This window comes from Arvicanthis niloticus, chromosome 4 (assembly GCF_011762505.2).
Source record: "Arvicanthis niloticus isolate mArvNil1 chromosome 4, mArvNil1.pat.X, whole genome shotgun sequence".
NCBI classification, from domain to species: domain Eukaryota; kingdom Metazoa; phylum Chordata; class Mammalia; order Rodentia; family Muridae; genus Arvicanthis; species Arvicanthis niloticus.
In genome coordinates this window covers 74730598-74745307 of record NC_047661.1, presented here as the reverse complement: position 1 = coordinate 74745307, position 14710 = coordinate 74730598, and the positions used below count along the sequence as shown (strand labels likewise).

At 45.9% G+C, this 14710-nt stretch overlaps 1 protein-coding gene across 6 annotated transcripts in view; it reads left to right on the top strand.

The window, feature by feature from the left end:
- The window catches only part of Prune1 (prune exopolyphosphatase 1), a 31250-nt gene extending 18268 nt beyond the window's left edge, over positions 1-12982 (top strand). For all 6 annotated transcript variants that reach the window (XM_076932911.1, XM_034499475.2, XM_076932909.1 and 3 more), the window contains 5 exons: positions 805-989; positions 2865-3023; positions 4666-4760; positions 7958-8116; positions 11152-12982. In XM_076932911.1, coding sequence (XP_076789026.1) covers positions 805-989; positions 2865-3023; positions 4666-4760; positions 7958-8116; positions 11152-11583 — 1030 coding nt within the window. In that variant the 3' untranslated portion in view covers positions 11584-12982. The remainder of the gene's footprint in view (positions 1-804; positions 990-2864; positions 3024-4665; positions 4761-7957; positions 8117-11151) is intronic.
- Positions 12983-14710: the final 1728 nt, after the last annotated feature.

Genomic DNA, 14710 nt, shown 5'->3' with positions numbered 1-14710 from the left:
GAGGAGCTGACCTTTGAGCCCAGTCTTAAAGGAGAATTTTGTTTGTCCCTACAGAGGTGGGAAGCTGGCTCAGAGGAGCCTTCAGGCAGAGAGAGGAATTAGCAGAGAGGAAGCCAGGCAGGCGTGAAATTGCACCATGAGTAGCCCCAAAACTGGGACTTGTTTTGCACAGCTGGGCATGAACTATGTGGGAAAGGTGAGACATGAGGTGGTGAGACTGAGGTAGGGAGGGTGCAGATCATGGATTCTGTGTGGGCCTTCTAAGGAGATTGACTTTGGTTTTAGGCAGTAGAACATTTGTTAGTTATATTTATTCAGGTCCTAACAGAATAAAGGTTTTTTTTTTTTTTTCATTTTGTTTGTTTGTTTGATCATTCAGGAAGCTTTTGAGGGGCAGCTTGGATGAGCCCTTAGTTGAAACAGTTCAGGTAGGGGATGCTTAAGGGCCTAGAAGGGCTTGAAAGGAAGACATTGTTAAAAGCCGTGCCCTGGTGACTTCTGTGATGTTTCATTGTCAAGAGAGCAGGGTCAAGTATACAGTTCAGTTAGAAAGCCAAACCTACAGTGGCTGTGTGGATATTTATAGCAGGAACTTCACAGAGTTCACTTACGAGCTGGTTAAATGCTGCTTCTGATTCCACAACAGAGAGTGGAGGGGGGAGGCTGGGTAGTGACTTCTGTGTATTCACATAGGACACGCACACCTTTCCTCACGGAGGGGAGTTGGAGATCCGTTTCAGCAGCTGGAGAGCTCTTACCTGCTTCTCTTTCTTTCTGTTTTCTGTTAACCACCACCCTCCCCAGAAGAGACGCAGCTCTGGAGGAGGCAGTGGCAGAGGTGCTGGACCACCGACCAATTGAGCAGAAATACTGTCCTCCCTGTCACGTTTCAGTTGAGCTGGTGGGGTCCTGTGCTACCCTGGTGACAGAGAGAATCCTGCAGGGGGCACCAGAGACCTTGGACAGACAAACTGCAGCCCTACTGCATGGTAAGGAATCAGGTTTGGGTTGAGACCTTTGCTCCCATCTTAAAAAGGAGGGCACTGAAAGTGTAGACCCCTCCAGCCTTACTGGTAACAGTGTCTTGAAGCTGTACATCACCCCCAGAGGGCCCCAGAGGGCCCCAGAGGGCCAAGGTTCCTGCAGCACCTGGTCACTGTTTCACCGCCTGGGAGTTTGTTGGAGAGAGTACAAAGGAAGCAGGGACACGGACCTCGGTGGTTCCCGTTTACAGCAATGTTTGATGGAAGGAGGACTCACCAGAGAAACAGGAAACGTCTCTGATAGCAATTCCACCAGGAAATGGTTGTTATATCTCGAGCACGTCTCTTAACCTTTCCTCTTACAGTTTTCCACGGGGTGTATATGCGCTGATCTCATTTAGATTACGCTCTTCCAATATTAAGATGCTGTGATGGGAGATAAAGTCCAGACAGAAGAGAAGCACAAAGCTTCATTTGTAGGCAACACGCTATTTGAAATTAACAGCTGCTGAGACAGGGGAGTCAGTTTTCATCAATGGAGTGATGCTAGGTATGTCAGTCACACTCCAGGGCAGGCTCAGGAGTAGTTGGCCAATAAAAATCATACTCCATGAGGTTTTGTTTGTTTGTTTGTTTTTCATTTTTGTCTTTTAAAAAATTATGTGGATGGGTGTTTTGCCTACATGTGTGTCTAAGCACTGCATGATGAAATCAGATGTCAGAAGAGGGTATCAATCAGAGTTACAAATAGTTTGAACTGCCATTTGGATGCTGGGAATTGAACTTGGATCCTCTGGAAGAGAAACCTTTTCTGAGCCATCTCTCTAGCTCCTACCCACCCCCGAATCACCGACCCCCCCCCCTTTGTTTTTTGGTTTTTTTTTTTTTTTTTGTTATTTGTTTTTATGAGATAGGCTCTTTCTGGCTGTGCTAGAACTCACTACTATGTAAACCAGGCTGACCTCGAACTCACAGAAATCTACCTGCCTTTGCTTCCCTAATGTTGGGATTAAAGGTGTGCGCCACCACTGCTTGACTTTCCTACCTCTCCTAGCTCCTTCCCCCTTTTAAGTTTTTCCAGATATGGTTTCTCTGTCTATTCCTGGCTGTCCTGAAAGATCTACCTGCCTCTGCCTCCTGAGTGCTTGGGTTAAAGTCATGTGTCACCACCAGGTTCCAACCTTGTGTTTTAAGAAAGAGAAAGAACATGCAGGGAATGTTAGGTAGGGAATGGAGGTGGAGCTGGGGGAGTGAAAAGAATATGAAAATTTCAAAGAATAAGTAAAATTGTAAAAAATGTTTTTAAAAGATTTTGTGATGGAATTTGGCTTGCTGGGGAGCTGGATTCCTTCCGAGTCTGTGAAATCTACAAGGCCCAGGATGCTTGGGCTTTTTTTTTTTTTTTTTTTTTTTTTTTTTTTTTTTTTTTTTTTTACATTTTATTTTATTTTTATGTGTATGGGTGTTTTGTCTGTGTGTGTGTCTGTGTGCATTGTGTATGCTGGGTACCTGAGGACGCCAGAAGAGGGAGGGCTTTCAGATCTCTTGAAACTGGAATATCGGTTATAAACTGCCATATCGGTTCTTTGACTCAAACCCAGGCCGTCTGGAAGAGTAGCCAGTGCTCTTAACTGCCGAGCCATCTGTCCAGTTCCATGCTCAGGCTTCTTTCTTGTCCACCTGTCCATGTCCCTTGCTGCATTTTATGTTGGGAGGTTTCCCTTAGGGCATGGTCACAGTATATTATTTTGTCTTCAGTGTGGTTGCCTGGGATGTATCCTCTGGATCGTGTTCATTGGGTTTGGAGTTATGTGTGCTAAAGATTGTGAGTAGAGGGTTCACTCACACACAGGACCCTTGTTCTGCCATATTCCTTTCCAGGAACCATCATCCTGGACTGTGTCAACATGGATGCCAGAGTTGGAAAGGCGACCCTAAAGGACACTAAGTATGTGGAAAAACTGGAGGCTCTCTTCCCAGACCTGCCCAAGAGAAAGGACATCTTTGATTCTCTTCAAAAGGCAAAGTTTGACGTCTCAGGTATGATATGTCATATTTTCCATAAGAGAGTCAGTAGACAAGCTTTGATTTTGTATCTGGAAGCCATCAGGACGATTTCAGAGCATAGAAATGAGTAACATACATGTCTGCTCATGAACCAGTAAGTCTGTTACATTATTCCATCCTGAGTCTGCAGGAGGACTGTAGCCAGTCTTTGCTGCTTTGTGGGTTCTTTTTCTACCTTTAGCCCCCCTAGTTTCAACCCGTCACTAGAGGGGAGAGAAAGAAAGATAGGTGTGTGTGTGTGAGACAGACAGACAGACAAACAGATATCCTTGTATCTAATTTCTTTCTTTCTGTTTCTTTGAGCACGACTACTAATAGACCAAACCAACCTCCCTAAGTTACCAATAACCACCCACCCCACCTCTCAGGGCCCTAGCATTTATACATCTTCTGAAAAGTGTCTGGAATTCTAGATGTCACACAATTGTAAAAACTATCTGCAGCTGGCAAAACCATACCTCTGCTAGAGAGGGATGGAAATCATAATCAGCTGTTGTGACAGACAGAAATCAGCTGTTGTGGACAGACAGACACAGTCCCACATTCTCCACAGCTGAGATTAAAAATGAAAGCACATTTCTTATAATATTTCTGTGTGTGTGTGTGTTTTTAAAGATTTACTTATTATGAATACAGCATCCTGCTTGCATGTAATGCCTGCAGGCCAGAAGAGGGAACCAGATCTCACTACAGATGGTTGTGAGCCACCATGTGGTTGCTGGGAATTGAACTCAGGACCTCTGGAAGAGCAGTCAGTGCTCTTAACCATTGAGCCGTCTCTCTAGTCCCCATTTCTGCATTTTTAAAGAAACCAAAATTTCAGAATTCTCACTACAGAGGATCCTCAGGGCTGAGGATCTAGCTGGAGAGCAGATGCTTGCCAAGCATGTGCAAGGCCGGGGGGTGGGGGGTGGGGGGGTGGGGGGGTTGGTTGATCCACAGCAGAAATAATAAACAAACAAATGGGGTGAGGTGAGGATAGAAGAGAAAGTAAAGGCCTCTGTTGTTTTGGCTCTGGTTTTTTGGTTTGTTTGTTTGTTTGTTTTGGGAGGCAGGTGTTTGTTAATCAGACGGTCTCACTATGTAGCTGTGGCTAGCCTGGAACTCATGATGTAGACCTGGCTGATCTCAAACTCTTGAGCTTCACTGGCCTCTTCCTCCACACCCCAGTAAAGTTTCTCTTCTACCTTTCTACAAAGTCCCTCACTCTAAAGGCCACCATTTAACTATTGGGATCTGACTGTTACCATTTAAAAGTTTAATGTATTTATTTTATATGCAAGGGTATTTTGCCTGCATGTATGTCTGCTCTGTGTGCATGTCTGGTGCCAACAGATGAGGGTGACAGATTCCCTAGAACTACAGTAACAGACAGTTACAAGCCATCATGTGGGTGCTGGGAATTGAACACAGGTCCTCTGAAGGATAGCCAGTGCTCATAACTGCTGAGCTATCTCTTCTGCCTGTGACCCGATTATTTAAGCAAACCTTTATATAATAGTTACATCTTCAGTTATTGCTCATGTTTGTTGTCCTGAGAAGCTATTGTCCCATTTTCCTTGTCTTTACCTTTGTGCTGTTAGGCCAAGTTTTCTCTTTGACTCCTATTTCCTAGGACTGACCACTGAGCAGATGCTCAGAAAGGACCAGAAGACAATCTACAGACAAGGCACCAAGGTGGCAATCAGTGCAGTCTACATGGATTTGGAGGTAAGAGCAAGCCAGTGAAAGGGGGAAAGGAACACCTTCATTCATGAGACCCTGCCCTCAGTTCCTAGCTAACTCTAGAAAACTGTGATGGTTTGTAAATGCTCAGCCCAGGGAGTGGCACTATTAGAAGGTGTAGCCTTGTTGGAGTAGGTTTGTCACTGTGGGTGTGGGCTTTAAGCAACTCACCCTAACTGCTTGGAAGCCAGTGTTCTGCTAGCAGCCTTCAAATAAAGATGTAGAACTCTCAGTTCCTCCTGTACCATGCCTGCCTGGATGCTGCCATGTTCTTGCCTTGATGATAATGGGCTGAACCTCTGAACCTATAAGCCAGCCCTAATTAAATGTTGTCCTTTTAAGAGTTGCCTTGGTCATGGTGTCTGTTCACAGCAGTAAAACCCTAAGACAGAAGTTGGTACAAGGAGTGGGGTATTGCTGTGATAGGTCTGACCATGCTTTTGTTTGGAGGAATGTGGATTTGGGGACTTTGGATTTGAAAAGCAATGGAATGCCTTAAATGGGGCTTGATGGGCCACCCTAGTAGGAATATGAAAGACTTTGTTGCTGTTAATGGTTTGAATTGTGCAAACCTGGCCCAAAAGGTTTCAGTGGAGAATTTCAATATGTGGCCTAGAGACAGTTTTTGTGATATTTTGGTGAAGAGTGGCTAATTTTTGCCCTTGTCAGAAGAGTCTGCCTAAGGCTAAGGTGAAGAGACTCAGATTGATTGCACCGACAAAGCCTGGTATAAAATCTGCTGTGTGATTACTAAAGTTCACTCTTATGAAGAGCATGTTAATGATAAGGAGCAAATGAGAAAGGAAAAATACAAACTATGTGATTTGAGTATTAAAGGGGCACCAGAAAGTGTGTTTGAAGACATTAAATTGAATTAAGGGAGTAGTGGCCTTGGGGCAAGATCCACCTAGCTAAATTTAGATCCAGACATAGAAGTACAAGCCTTTAATCCCAGGAGACAAAGACAAGCAGATCTCTGAGTTCAAGGCCAGCCTAGAGCAAGTTCTAGGTGAAGAAAAACTTAAATCCAGGCTTGGTGGACCACACCTTTAATCCCAGTGTTTAGGAGACAGGCATGCAGGTCTCTGAGTTCAACATAAGTCTACAGAGCAAGCTCCAGGACAGCCAGGCTTAGGCAGTGAAGGAGTTGGAAAACAGGAAGCTGATGACAAAGTAATAGAACAGGAGGCCAAGCTCCAGTCCCAGCAGAACTGGCAGCTTTAGCCACGTGGCTCTGGCTTTAGAGTACAGAATAGAAGGGACTACTGGGACAATTGATGCTGGTTAGCTGGAGCTAAGAAATTAGTGATGATTCAGAGACCTGAACCACTGAAGTGAAATATTCTGGGAGGTGTTTTCTGAAAACACAAAGAAGCTGTGTTCCAGAGGTAGCCAAGGTTGTACTTCCTACAGCAGCTGGACTTGGTAATATATGAGTCACCCAGATGGTACTGGTTTTGAAGGCTTGAAGGGGTCATGAAGAGCAGCTGAGGCTTGACACTGTGAGAGGCCATGGAAGGCCATTGGTGAGTGTGCAGCCTCAGTTTTAGTTGATGGCCCAGGACTGAAGGGGTCATGCAAAGGAGTTGAGGCTTGGCACCATGAAAATAGCCTATGAGAGGCTATTGGTAAAGCCTGGTTGCAGCAATAGACTCCAGTGTATTGGAGATGCCAGTACCATGAGATGATCACCAAGAACAGCAGCAGCAGTGGTGTACAGGCAGCTGGAGCCTAAAGACAAGGTGTGTGCTACAAAGGGCAGAACCGGAGAAGTGACCCAGGCCCTTAGGGGGATCCCAGAAGATTATGTGTGGATCCCAGACATTGAAACAGGAAGCTTTGGGCTGGAGAGATGGATCAGCGGCTAAGAGCACTGGCTCCTTGCTCTTCCAGAGGTCCTGAGTTCAATTCCCAGCAACCACATGGTGGCTCACAACCATCTGTAATGGGGTCCAATGCCTTCTTCTGGTGTGTCTGAAGACAGCTACAGTGTACTCATATAAATGAAATAAATAAATCTTTAAAAAAAAAAAAAAGAAAGAAAGAAAAGAAACAGGAAGCTGTAACACTGAAGTTGACTTGGAGACCGCAAGATATTTGAGATAGCAGGGCTGTGGACTATCTGCTGAGGAAAGCTGCTAACAGGGTGTAGAACCAGCCCAAGAGGAAGAAGTTTGTAGTAGTCAACAAAGATGAAAAAGGAGTTGGAGATCTGAAGACCCTTTTGACATCAGCCATGTGAGATGCAGAGTTTAGAGTGTGCCCAGCTCCTTTCCTGCCTTGCTTTGGGGTTACAGTTAAAGTAATTGGATGAATCTCAGAAGATACTTTGGACTTTGGACTTTTAGCATTGTTGAGACTGCTATAGACTATGGGAACTTTTAAAGTTGGACTAAATGTATTTTTCATTATGCTATGTTTAGGTATGGCCCCCATAGACTCATATGTTTAGACCAGCTTATGGGGGCCGTATGTTTTCATTTTAATCCCAGGTGTGGGGATGCAGGGCTGCCTCAGACTGTCTGACTATGATTTACCTCATGCTCTAGTAGAGGCATGGTTTGGTCAGCTGCACATAGTTTCTGCAAATGTATGACATTTGGAATTCTGGAAACTTTTCTGAGGGTATATAATTGCCAGAGCCCCTAAAGGTAGAGGTTGACGGTTGTTTGTGGCATAAGGGGATTGGTTTGTGGTTTGTTAGTAGACATGCTCAAAGAAGAAAGAAATTAGATTTAGAAATCTCGGTCTCTCCCTCCTTCCCTCCCTCCATCCCTCCCTCTCTCCCTCCTCCCTCTCTCCCTCCTCTATCCTTCTTTCTCCTATCTATTGATCCAGGGTAAAATTGGAGGGCGGATAAAGGATGGGAAAAGGACCCTACAAAGAGCAGCTAGATGCTGTCTTTATTTTACTGAGGAAACGTAAGCTCAGGGGGTTAACATCACTTCTAGGTCTGATTCCTAAGAGGAAAAAGTCGTGGAGCTACTTTTCAAAACAATGCCGCTTTAATTGAAAGCCCGTATTCTCCCCATTCTGCCACAGTTGCCAGTTTGTAAATACTACATACGTTTTTAGTGATGCACAAATTATGAGCTGCATGCACAGAAAACTCTTAGAGTTTGTTGGTGATAAGGACGGTCTGGCTGTAAACTTTGATTGCTTTCTGTTTTCTCCCCTTCTAGGCCTTTCTGCAGCGGTCAAACCTCCTCACCGATCTCGGTGCTTTCTGCCATGATCACAGCTATGACGCCCTGGTTGCCATGACTATCTTTTTCAACACTCACAATGAGCCAGTACGGCAATTAGCTATCTTCTGTCCCCATGAGGCACTTCGAATGACAGTGAGTCTCCATCCTGTCACTCTGAGGGTCAATGGCCTCTGTGTCTTATAGTTCTGTGCTGTAAGACCTTGCCCTTGAGTTCTGTGTGTTTTAGATTTTTATTTACTTTTGTGTGTTTATGTGTCCGTGTGAGTACGTATGGGTGCCCGTAGAGCCCAGAAGAGGGTGTTGGATCCCTTGGAGCTAGAGTGACAGGTGTTCGTTATCCACCCAATATGGATGCTGGGATCTAGTGTGTGTGCAGTCGTGGAGGTCAGAGGACAGCTTGCAGAAATCAGTTCACTTCTTTTACTAGTGTAGGTCCTAGGGATCGAACACTGGTGGTCAGTCTGGGCAGCCTTTATCCACTGGTCCTATTTTTGTTTTCAAGACAGGCTCACATGAGCCCAGGATGCACCTAGACCCCTTGCCTGCTTTTTTTTGTCCATCCTCTCTACAAGGGAATAGCTTTAGTCATACAGTTACTGAGAAAAAAATGGCTCTAAAGATTAGAGACAATTTAGGTTTACAAGGAGGAGCTGCAGCAAACCCTGGGTAGAAGGAAGTGTTGTCACCTGGAGTTAGAACGTGATCTCACTGGGCATACTGACTCTCTCTGCTCCCAGCATTTAGGGACTGCAGCCTAGTGCTATTTAGTAACAGAAACTATTTTTTATTTTATTCTTTTTTTTTTTTCTTTTTGGTTTTTTCGAGACAGGGTTTCTCTGTGCGGCCCTGGCTGTCCTGGAACTCACTCTGTAGACCAGGCTGGCCTCTGCCTCCCAAGTGGAGAAACTTTTAGAACCCTAAGGGCAGATGCCAAGCACGGCTGCTCACACCTCCAACTCCAGCAGTAGATAGCAGAGGCAAAAGGATAACCTGTGAGTTTGAGGCCAGCCAGTTTTGTATGTGAGATCCTATCTTTAAAAAAGAATAGGGGAGCCAGGCAGTGGTGGCACACGCCTTTAATCCCAGCACTTGGGAGGCAGAGACAGGCGGATTTCTGAGTTCGAGGCCAGCCTGGTCTACAGAGTGAGTTCCAGGACAGCCAGGGCTACACAGAGAAACCCTGTCTCAAAAAACCAAAAAAAGAAAAGAAAAACAAAACAAAACAAACAAAAAAGAACAGGGGGAGGCTGAGGACTCAGCTTATTGGTAGAGTGATCACTTTGCCACCACCTGGGTTTGATCCCTAGAACCACCAAAAAAATATAACAACAACAACAAAAAAAAAAAAGGTGGTTCTTTCTCTTTATTGTCTTGACAATCTATGGACAGAGCAGAAGACTGGGGGTGTAGCTCAGGAGTGGGCACTATGAAAGGTAAAAGACAAGGGACTCACCCCATCTCTACATGCACAATAGGAGCACACTGGGGTCAGTGTAGATACCACACTCCAGGGAATGGCTCGGAACTGGGTCAGCCCCCTTCCTGGCTTTCCTTTCGGTTTTCCCATTGGTTACTGATTCAGAGTGACTTAAGACTCTGAGTTTCCTGTACTGGGAAGATGTTTGGGATAGTCCAGCCAGAAGTTCTTTGTACTCAGAAAAATTATGTCTGCTCTTTGCTGCTGCTGCTGCTTTTCCTCCCCTGGTGTATTTGTCCCTGGTATTATGGAGAGAATGGGTTTTATAATCTGGTGGACGTGATTTTTTGTCTCAGGTCCCTACCTGCTTGCTCTGTGAGCTAAGCCAGAGGACTTGAGTCACTACAGTGTGCTGTGGTCATCAGCAAAAAGTAGTGATGGAAGAGTCACTATTGCAAGTTTGCTGTGGTCATTAGCATGACGTGCATTCTGTGGCAGGGTCCATGTTCAGAACACGTGACTTTTACTAACCATGTTAAGGGGATTTGGCTTTAGGAAAGGACCCTCCCCCCTCCAGAACCTAGTCCCCACTCTGCCACTCTGATGACTATAACTGTCATCTCTCTGTGCTGAAGATAGGATCCTTCTCAGTCTGTTCTGCCGTTTCTTCTCTTCCTTCTGTTACTGGTGTACATTTAGAGCACTGTTGGTGACTGTCCTGGGCTCAGATGTCAGTTTCATTTTGTTTAAACTATGACCTACTCTGCTGGTCTTGCTGGCACACATTTTTAATCCCATCACTTGGGAGGCAAAGACAGGCAGATCTTTGAGTTGGAAGCCAGCCTGGTCTACAGACCAAGTTCCAGGAAAGCCTGGGCTACAGAGAGAAATCCTGACTCAAAACCAGAATGTAAAACAAAACCTCGAAAAACCAAAACAAACAAAACAAACCGTGAGCTAATCTAAGTAAGCTTCAGTCAACCTGGCCACATGTGAGCTCGTGCGGTGGCTGTACCACCTCAACAAGGTGTCTGTAAACACCTAAGTTGGCAGCACGCTTGGCCCGCCCCCACCCTCCTTCTATTCAGTTTGGCCTTAGTCCTCTGAGCTCTACATGGGTGCTAGTCCTGTCCTCGCTGAAGTCCATGAACATGGGGATACACATGGACCCCGCCTTGCTTTGAGTGCCAGGGATCCTGGGTCTGTCTCAGATTCTGCCATCTTCCATATGATTTCACTTAAGAAAACCTCTGTGCATTTCCGTTTCTTTGTTAATGAAACAAAATATGTCATCTAAATAAATGTTCCATCAATGCAGTATGCATGTAATATCAGTGCTTGAGAAGTCAAGGTAGGGGGATTACAGTGTATTCAAGGCTATCCTGAGCTACCTAGTAAGTTCCAGAGTTGTAGTAATTATAAGACCTTTTGGTCCAAAAAAAAAAAAAAAAAAAACGGAGGTGGGGAGGTAGGGAGTTGGCCTAGGCATGTAAATCGTCTGGCAGAGTGCTTGCAAATGCTTTAAGCCTGGGGTTTGATCCCAAACACATCATAAACTGGCTCTGGTAGTTCACTGGTAGTCTCAGCAGTTAGAAGGCAAAGGGAGTGAGTCTCTGTGGGTTCCGGGCCATCCAGGGCTACATTGTCTCAACAAACAAGCAAACAAACAAAATACTTTTCATCCCTGTTAGAGAAACCTCAGCTCCATGGTATGTCACTTGACCATCATCTCCTGTTCCTGTCTTAACAGATCTGTGGAGTCCTGGAGCAGTCCACCTCCCCACCCCTGAAGCTGACACCTATCCCAAGCGTCTCTCCTAACCTCCAGGCCTATCTTCAAGGCAACACCCAGGCCTCTCGAAAGAAGCTGCTGCCTGTGCTCCAGGAAGCCCTCTCCGCATATCTTGACTCAACAAAGATGCCTTCGGGGCAGTCTGAGGTAGTAGTGGGTGTGTCTAGGGAGCAGGTGGACAAGGAATTGGACAGGGCGAGTAACTCCTTGATTTCTGGACTGAGTCAAGATGAGGAAGACCCTCCGCTGCCACCCACGCCCATGAACAGCTTGGTGGATGAGTGCCCTCTGGATCAGGGGTTGCCTAAGCTCTCTGCTGAGGCTGTCTTTGAGAAGTGCAGTCAGATCTCACTATCCCAGTCAACCAGAGCCTGCTCATCAAATAAGTGACCATTGGAAGCAGGGTGGGAGGTGTGGAGGAGGTGACCAGCCTGCCTCAAATGCATGCTTTGAGATGTTTGACCACTTCAGCAACTATGTCCACGGCTCCAGGAGCGGGTGTGCTGTTCTCGTAACAGTGGGAGGGCAATGAAAGCAACTGCTGTGAGGACAGCCGTCTGCCTTCCCTCCTGTCTCTACCAGTCAGACGCGGTTTATTTAATTTTATTATTTAATCTGCACTGAGCTTCCTCTGTTTGGTGGGTACAGTGTAATAGGACCACTGTCCTGACAGAGCAGGACAAAAGGAATGTAGACCCCATCTCAGTGTCTTCAGAAGGACCGGAAACAGACAGACAGCATCTGCCATGAAACCAATTCACTGCTCGTCTCCATGAATTGACCTTTTCAATTTTTTTAAAGTTCTTTTTGAGACAGAGCCTCATGTAGCCCAGGCTGGCCTTGAGCTCTGTATGTATCTGAGGCTAGTCTTGAATTCCTAATCCCCTTGAGTGCTGAACTGTCAAGCACTACTGTTACACCTGGCGAGTGTCTTGTCTTGAACAGATGTCTGATTTCCTGTATCTTTGGCTCCTTCTGTCCCAGAGTCACGGGACCCACACAGGACCTGAGGACTGAGGTTCTCGCCTTCTCCTGGCACCCAGGCTGGCTATGGGACCTCATGGGCATGTTTGCCAACTGAGCCCTGGATATCCCATCTTAGTGGGTCTGGCAAGGTCTTGTCAGTCTTTTTCTGGTTTTGCTCATATTGAAGACTTCGTGGAGTGTCTTCTGGTGAGACACCTGCTGTCCTGAGTCTCATTTCCCCATCTAACTGAGGTTGGGAGGGATGTGCCCTGATGTTCTGGGTCTCATTTCTTCATCTGTAACAGGTTGGGAGGGAATGTGCCCCAGTGGTCTGTGACCTGCTCTTCCTCCTGTTCTTTCTCTCCTCTCCGTCCATGTTATTTTTTCTTTTGTCTTCCCTGGGAGTGCTCAGGGTCACTGGATTGTTTCGTGTTTATGTGTGAGTGTACCAAGGAACTTAGCCTCATGTAGCATGTACAGGTTGTAATGGTGACCCAGCAGCGAGCTCTCTCCCAGTGACTGGTTCTGCATGTGTAGTCACTCCTCCTCTCCCCTCCCCCGCTCCCCTCCCCTCCCCTCCCGCCCCTCTTTTTTCAAACCAAGCTGTTTCCCCTGTTCTTACCCCATATAAGTTGCAAACAGTATTGCTGAACAGTAGGGTGTGTGGTGGTTTGGGGCAGTCTGACTTCACTTTAGGGTATGACGTCTATAGCCAATGGGAACGTGAAATATTGGTGCGATCACTGAACCAAAGGGATTGTGTTCTGTGACTTTGGTACTTTGTTTTGCATTTTTGTTTCATAATAAATACTTTCTTCCTGTTTGAGGTCTTGTCTCTTTTTAAAAGTATAATCAGGCCTTCCCTCTGCACCTCCCACAAACTTGTCTCCCACATCTCCTGATCTCTCACATCTCATCTCCCACAGACCCCTCTCCCCATCTCCCACTTGTGCTTTGTTGACTCAGCTATGAGCTGTTCCCGTTCATCTTCAACCTTCCCTTGATTCCTGTTCCCAGAGCTTCCCTTAAAATATTCAGTTGTAAGCCGGGCAGTGGTGGTGCACACCTTTAATCCCAGCACTCAGGAGGCAGAGGCAGGCAGCTTTCTGAGTTCGAGGCCAGCCTGGTCTACAGAACGTGTTAATTGTCTCAGTTTTGTTTCTTTTTTTGAGACAGTCTGCCAAGCTACCCTAGCTTATCCTGTAGCCAAGGCTAGCCTCTAATGCATAGTGATCCTCCAGCAGAAGGCTCCTTGTGCTAGAATCGCAGATGTGACATACCTGGCTTGTCTCCTCTGTTTTCCTTATCCTAGAAAAGTAGGTCCAAGATGGACTCACAATAGCTTTGCCTGTATATATGTGTGGTTCTGGGATGATACCCAGACCTGGTTCATGCTGTCAGGTGTTCTACCACTGAGTGTTTTTCATCTCTAGCCCATTTTTAACTGTTTGTTTTGAGGCAGGGTTTCTCTGCATAGCTCTGCCTGTCCTGGAACTCAATGTATAGACTAGGCTGGCCTTAAACTGAGAGATCCACCTGCCTCTGCCTTCTGAGTGATAGGATTAAAGGCGTGCACCACCACCCTCCAGCTGTTTTTAACTTTATATTTGGAGACAGGGTCTCACTAAGTTACCCAGGCTGGCTTAGAACTTGCATTCCTGATCAGCCTCCTAAGAAGCTAAGATTACAGGACCTACTTTTAAAAGGTAGGAGCTCGGACTGTGAGAAGGTATGGGTAGAGGTGCCCAGGGCCCCAATGACCATCTGAAGTTCATTCCTTGCACCTACATGGTAGAAGGAACGTACTAATTCTCACAAGATGTCACACACCTACACACTCAAAATGTAATTTATAAAAATGTTAAGGGCAGAGGAGATGGCTCAATGGTTAAGAGGACTGGCTGCTCTTCTGGAGGATCCACGGCTGTTTCCCAGCACCCACAAGGCTCACAACTACCTGTAACTCCAGTCCCAGGAAATCTAAAACCTCCTCCTATCCTCCAAGGGCACCAGCCACACACTTGGTGCACAGACAGATATGTAGGCAATATACCTATGCACATAAAATTAAAAAAAAAAAAAAAACAAATTTAAGCTCCAAGGGATAGAGAGGTGGCTCGGCAGTTAAAACTGTGTTCTCCTCAATCAAGAAAGTGAGTTCAGATCCCAGCACCCATGTAACAAGATGCAGCTCTAAAGAAGCCTATACTCCCAGCTCCAAGTAGAGCAGAGACGGGAAGACAGCTGGTGGGATTCCAGCCTAAATAGCACAAGATCTAGGTTTAAAGAGAGACCTTATCTCAAAAAAAATAGGTAAAGTGATAGAGGAAGACACCCTCCCCCGACCTTGCACATGAGTGGGTCCACGTGTACTCATACACACACAATAAATAATATTCTAAAAATAAGTAAAACTTAGTTCCTGGTGGGACCTGAGGTGGAAAGATCATGTGACCACCCATTCCACATCAGACTGTTCTAAAATGTAAGAAACTTAGAAAAATAAAAGGTCGGGGAGCTGGCTCAGTGCATAAGGCACTCATCCAAGCAA